The sequence below is a fragment of the Echinops telfairi genome, unplaced genomic scaffold (assembly GCF_000313985.2).
Source record: "Echinops telfairi isolate 266 unplaced genomic scaffold, ASM31398v2 ScPeMD7_7;HRSCAF=31, whole genome shotgun sequence".
NCBI lineage: Eukaryota > Metazoa > Chordata > Mammalia > Afrosoricida > Tenrecidae > Echinops > Echinops telfairi.
The window spans coordinates 20529870-20535320 of NW_022103904.1; the positions used below are offsets into that span (position 1 = coordinate 20529870).

Consider the following 5451-nt stretch of genomic DNA (forward strand, 5'->3'; position numbering starts at 1 on the left):
GGCAAGATATGACAAAATAATAATTTATAAATTATCAAGGGCTCATGAGGGAGTGGGGAGCAGGGAGGGAGGGGAAAAATGAGGACCTAATGCAGGGGGTTTAAGTGGAGAGGAAATGTTTTGAGAATGATGAGGGCAATGAATGTACAAATGTGCTTTATACATTTGTTGATGTGTGTATGGATTGTGATAAGAGCTGTATGAGCCCCTAATAAAATGATTTTTAAAAAACCAAATATATAGATAAATAAAAAGAAAAGAGTAATTGTATATTTAAACAGCCCAGTCCAGATCAAATCCATAAGTCGGATATTAGCCCATATATCCGATACTAGTTTGTAAATTCCTCTTCAGACTCATGCAACACATGCAATGAGTACAGGAAGATCACAAGTCAGTGGGTGGAAAGTTTTGTGGATCCAGTGGCGGTGGAAGCATCTAAGTGCTGGCCTGGGTCTCCACGTGGCTCCTCCAGCTCCAAGGCTCTGGCTGCCATCAGCATAGCTCCATGTGGCTTGTCAACAGGAATGTTTCACAGAGAAATTCTCCCTCCTCCAGGGAGGAATATAGGAGTTCCCAGAATCCTCAGGAGAAGGCCATGCCCACACCGAGGCCTCATTGGCGATGGCCTGATTGACAGGCTGGACTCCACCCCTTTTGCAAGTCGACAGGAAATTATGTAATTGCCACAGAGTTAAACATTTCAGACACTTATTAGCTTATGAAAGGTCGGGGGATGTTAGGGTCAGGGTGTGGGCATCAGAGACCACAATTTGGAGTCGGGGTCAGAGCTGAGAGAGGCATGATTAGAGGGCACTGCACTAGGAAAGCTTCCCCAGAGAGAGGACGGAGAGGCAAAAGGACCCGCCTTAGTTTTTCAGCGCTGTGGGAGGTCAGATGAGGAGTGTTTAGCAAAGAGATCAGGAGATGGTAACCACAGGTACAAAAAGAGAGAAATTCCAGGATGATCCTATGGCTGAGGCTACAAGAGGATGGTGATTTATTTGTCTGCAGTGGGCAGAAACCAGACTCACCCCCAGGGGGTACTCTTCCACATGTTGCCACCCTTCCCCTCCCAGCACGGGGGGCTAGGATGGTCCAACATGGGCTCTGGTCGCCTCTCTGGGAGGACAAGATCCACATGACGCAGCTGCCCAGCCTCCAGAGAGACTGCCCAGCAATCTGTTCACCATGTGCAGAGGGTAGGTCAAGCCGAGGGCTGCACCAAGATGAGCTTCTTGCCACCTCTTCACCTCAGCCTGGTCATGCCAATGCCACCAGAATGCTGGGATGAGTGTGTTCGCAGGCAAGGAGGGTTGTGTGGAGAGGATAGCAAGTCAGCATCTTGTGCCTGGGCAGTTCCTAGGAATTGCTGTACACCACAGGCCTCACAGCCAGAGCCACAGTCTCCTATCTTCATTGTTTGTAAAGGTACTTGAAATCTGCTCTCCCCAAAAGTCCCTGGTATGGATTACCTATAAACATTTGAGAGCAACGGTTACTAATCCGTAGTGCATATTCAAGGTGTCTCTGATGTGCTTGTTGCTGTATCACTTAGGTCTAATACAGAAAAGAGAGAGCCCGCTTGTCTGAAGCTGGCCTGTTCGGGAAGAAGTTGTGCACATCTGGTGCCTACAAAAGGCTTAGGTTTTGAGACCCAACAGCATTGTTAGCACCGGAACTTTCTCCCGCATTGGCCTTGCAACCAGCGAAGTCTTGCTGCAGTATTTCTGCTACAGGGAACATTGCCCAGTGGGTAGGATAATCCCAGACCTGCACAGCAGTTAGTTTTCACTCCTTCCTCATAGTGAGCAGGGAGAGGTCTTGCCAGCCTCCCAGAGCCCTGTCAGGGACGTTTGTGCTGGGCATGGCCACCATGCTGATATGCACAGAGGAGGGCGGCACTGTGCTGGCCAGTGGGGGTCCCAGCAGTCAGGCCCCTGTTGTGCTTTGGTGGTCCACTGGCTGGTGTTGTCAGCCCTGCTGGTCGGAGCGGGTGACGATTTAGCTCTTCCCACTGTGTGGCCATCTGCAGCTGTCTAGCCTCCAAGGGCCAGGAGGAGAACCAGCTGTGTGCCAAGGCCAGAGGACAGGCGGGAAGGCTGCTGAGCCAGGGTGCCTCCCCTGTGCTCACTGGCCCTGCACTGGGTATCTGGCTGCCCTAAGCCCCCTTAGGGAAGATTCTTAGTATCATGCACTTAACTTCTCCCACTTTCTCAGGGCAGCTCTGCCCAAGGATCTTCCTCTCTGGGACATCCCTCAGGAAACTTGGGTCACACACCCCAGTGGATGCTGGACAGGAGCCGAGAGCTTAGACACAGCCGGCGCTTTGCTATGGCAGGAAGGTGAAGGTGAGCGTCAGGGTCTGTGTTGGGAGGAGAAGCCAGTGCCCTGGCTGGCCATGGCTTAATCATAGGAGCGCAGGTCTTCCTGGCTTCTTATCAGCCCCTGCAGGCCTCCTAAGCTAGTCTGTTCTTCCCTGGGCTCCTAGGAAAGTCAGGTAGAGGAAGCAGAAATGACCTGTGCCTGCCAGTTGGAGTTCTGTTTTGGAAAGGGAGTGTGCACTGCCTTGTGGTCATGTTTAATTTTTTTCTTTTTTTGTGTGTTCTGTTTGTAGAAAGTCCATGAGATGCTGAAGAAGGGATGGGATGCTGAAGGCTCCCCCTTCCGAGGCCAGAGATTCGACCCTGCCATGTTCAACATCTCCCCTGGGGCAGTGCAGTTTTAGTGACCAGAGAACCGGAGGCCCTCCAGCACGTGGAAAGCGGAAGCCGCACGGCCGCGCCTCGGCACCTCAGCTTCCCTCATGGCCCCTTGCATGTTAGGGACCTTCATCTTCTCTCCTCCTCCACCCAGGCTCCTCTTTTCTTTGAAGGCAAAACTAGGCCCTCCCTGAACCTTGCCCTTCCTCATGTGGCTCCAAAGAGGCTCCGGAGGGCAGCCTGCCTCCCGCAGCCTTCGCCATGCTGCTGAGGGCTTCTGGGTGCGGGCAGCCCAATTCCAGGCAGGGCCTGCCCAGTCCGCACTGCACTGCCCTCTCTCTCCCCCAGTTTTTGCTGCTGTTGTTTGGGCGCTCTGTGGCTTGCTTCTCTTGGCGGGGTAGGATCCATTGCCAGGTGTCCATGCAGACTTACTGTCGGCACCAGTTGAACGGGGAAGCCTGTAAGAGTGCACACGGGTGACTATGGCAGCGGGCCTGGGAGTGCCCTGACTCTTGACCTTGGGTGGGCATGCTTCTGTGTGGTCTGCGTCTCCTTTGGCCATGCTCACTGCCCTGGCTCCGTGCCGTCGAGGCACAGCCACACTGGGGTTCTGGCATCTGCGTCTGTGGCCGGCTCTCTTCTCCAGTTCTAGATGTCAGGGGGAAGTCTGGGGTCTCTGCACAAGATGGTGTCTCTCTTGTCAGTGTCCCGTCCTCCCACCCCACAAGCCCCACGTGAGACCGCATCGCCCATGCACGTTGTCCAAGGACACTCACCTTTGCCCCTCAGACCATATCTTTGGGCACTTGGATGTGACTCATGCTAGCCCCTGATTTGGGCCCATCACACGCTCTGCATAAGTCAAGGCTCCTGGGAAGCCCAGCGCCAATGAAGGAGGCAAGCTGGCGGTCCATGGAAGGGCCGCAGCATTTGCCCCAGAAGCCCAGCCACCCACCCCTTGCAGCACCAGATAGGCCATGGACTGCTGGAAGAAGAATGCCCGGCTTGTTTGCGGTGGAGCCCTGGGGATTGAGAACCCCATTCCCTTTTGCCAGCTCACGCCTCTGTGCCATCGACATCTCCAGGCAAAGCGGCGCTCTCCCACTTCCCCTTGCCGTGTGACCCTCCCTTGGACTGACTCGGCGGCTCTAGCTAAGCCTGAAGAGAGGAGACTTCGGCTACGGGGTGACTGGAGCAGGTGGCAGGGCCCTTCGGGAGGGCTCCTCAGCACCTCTGAGAACACTGATCGAGAGTCTGCCTGCCCCCCTGAGCGCCTGCCACTTGTCCTATTAGCGGTTGGGCTCTGTGTTCACACCTAGGGCAGCTGCACGCCAGGGACAGAGGCACAGAGAAAGTGAGACCTCCACGAGGCCTGGCGGCTGTTCCTGGGGCAAGGGCTGCAGCAGCCTCGGGCCACTTTGTGCATCATGGACGGGCCCTCCAGCAGCTGGGAGTCGTGGCTTCTGCTGCTGGGCGCTCGTCTGGGTGCAGTCATTTCTGACAGATTCTGGCTGAGTGGGTCACGGGCAGCCAAGTTCCTAGGCAGCTATGGCACGGAAGCAATCAGAAGATCTTCCGAGTCCAGGGACACCATCCTGTTGGCACAGCGTGAGCCCAGAGCGCGTTAAGGCCAGCACCGCTTCCGCCCTAATTTTACGTGAGAGTCCTGCAGTCTCAGACCAGCCACCCAGTCTGTGGGTTTCTGGAGTGAAGTGATTGCATAATGCCGGTGGATTTATGACCTACAAGGGGGCAGGCTGCGTGTCCTGGGGCCAGGGAGGCCTCTGCCAGCCCTCCCCAGTCATAGCGGGCTAACTGGGTTTGCACATTTGCCCCACGCTGGCTTCCCCATGTCATTAGGTGTGCTTTCGCATGCTTTAGTCATCGTGTTTCCGCTCTTCTCTGTAGCTCAGCGTGGTCACACAGGGTCCTCCAGGAATGACGGGCGAGTGTGGAGTCTGGGAGAGTATTTGCTTCTTTGGTAGCTTGTCGTCAGTTTGCCCGGGCTCTGTTTTCCGGGGTGGCATTTTTTTCTGTTTCCAACTCCGCTTTAGCAAAACAAGAACTGAGGAGCTGGGGAAGGGGAGCTGGTGGCGGCTGGAGGTGCTGAATACACACACACACACATACACACACACATGCACACACACACACACACATGCAAACACACACCACCGAGTGGTCTGCCCGTCACCCCAACACACCGCGCTCTGTGGGTGCAGAGCCGCTCTCTGTGGGACACTCTTCCTCGACTCCCCCCACGTGGCCTTGCTGCGGGGCCTGGCGCATCCTGCTTGTTTTCTCTTTCCAGACAGGTAGCAGCGCTGTGGCCTCTCACCTCATCCGCTGAGGCTTCGAGGACAGCAGGGCCCGGGAGCCAGGAGAGGAGTGTCAGCCTGTCAAGTTGCTCCCTCGCCCTCCGTGCTGGTTTGCAATAAACCTGTATTTAAGCAGCTCTGGGTCCGTGTGTGGCATTTTCACTGGAGACAGCCCGTGTGTCTGGTTCGTGCCCCAAGTTTTCCGCTGTGTGCCGCCTGGGTGCCTGTGTGCAGCAGCCACGCAGTGAGAGCCCCCGGCAGCTGTTGCCATCCACCTAAATTCCCCTGGCCCTCATCTGGACTTGAAACGTTGCCCGGCTTCTTCCAGAAATCGAATAAGCTTCTGGTCAGGGAAACAAAAAAGTCCTGGAGCTATGGATCCATTTCAAATAGGTTTTGGAATTCTACCCTGTCAGCTGACTCCCCCAATC

General features: G+C 55.3%; 1 protein-coding gene across 3 annotated transcripts in view; it reads left to right on the top strand.

The window, feature by feature from the left end:
• Positions 1-5155, top strand: part of NUDCD3 (NudC domain containing 3) — a 124715-nt gene extending 119560 nt beyond the window's left edge. For 2 of the 3 annotated variants that reach the window (XM_045286336.1, XM_004708184.3), the window contains one exon: positions 2618-5155. In XM_045286336.1, the coding sequence (XP_045142271.1) occupies positions 2618-2728 (111 nt within the window). In that variant the 3' untranslated portion in view covers positions 2729-5155. The remainder of the gene's footprint in view (positions 1-2617) is intronic. The other variant, XM_045286335.1, reaches the window with a different exon arrangement.
• The last annotated feature ends 296 nt before the right edge of the window (positions 5156-5451 follow it).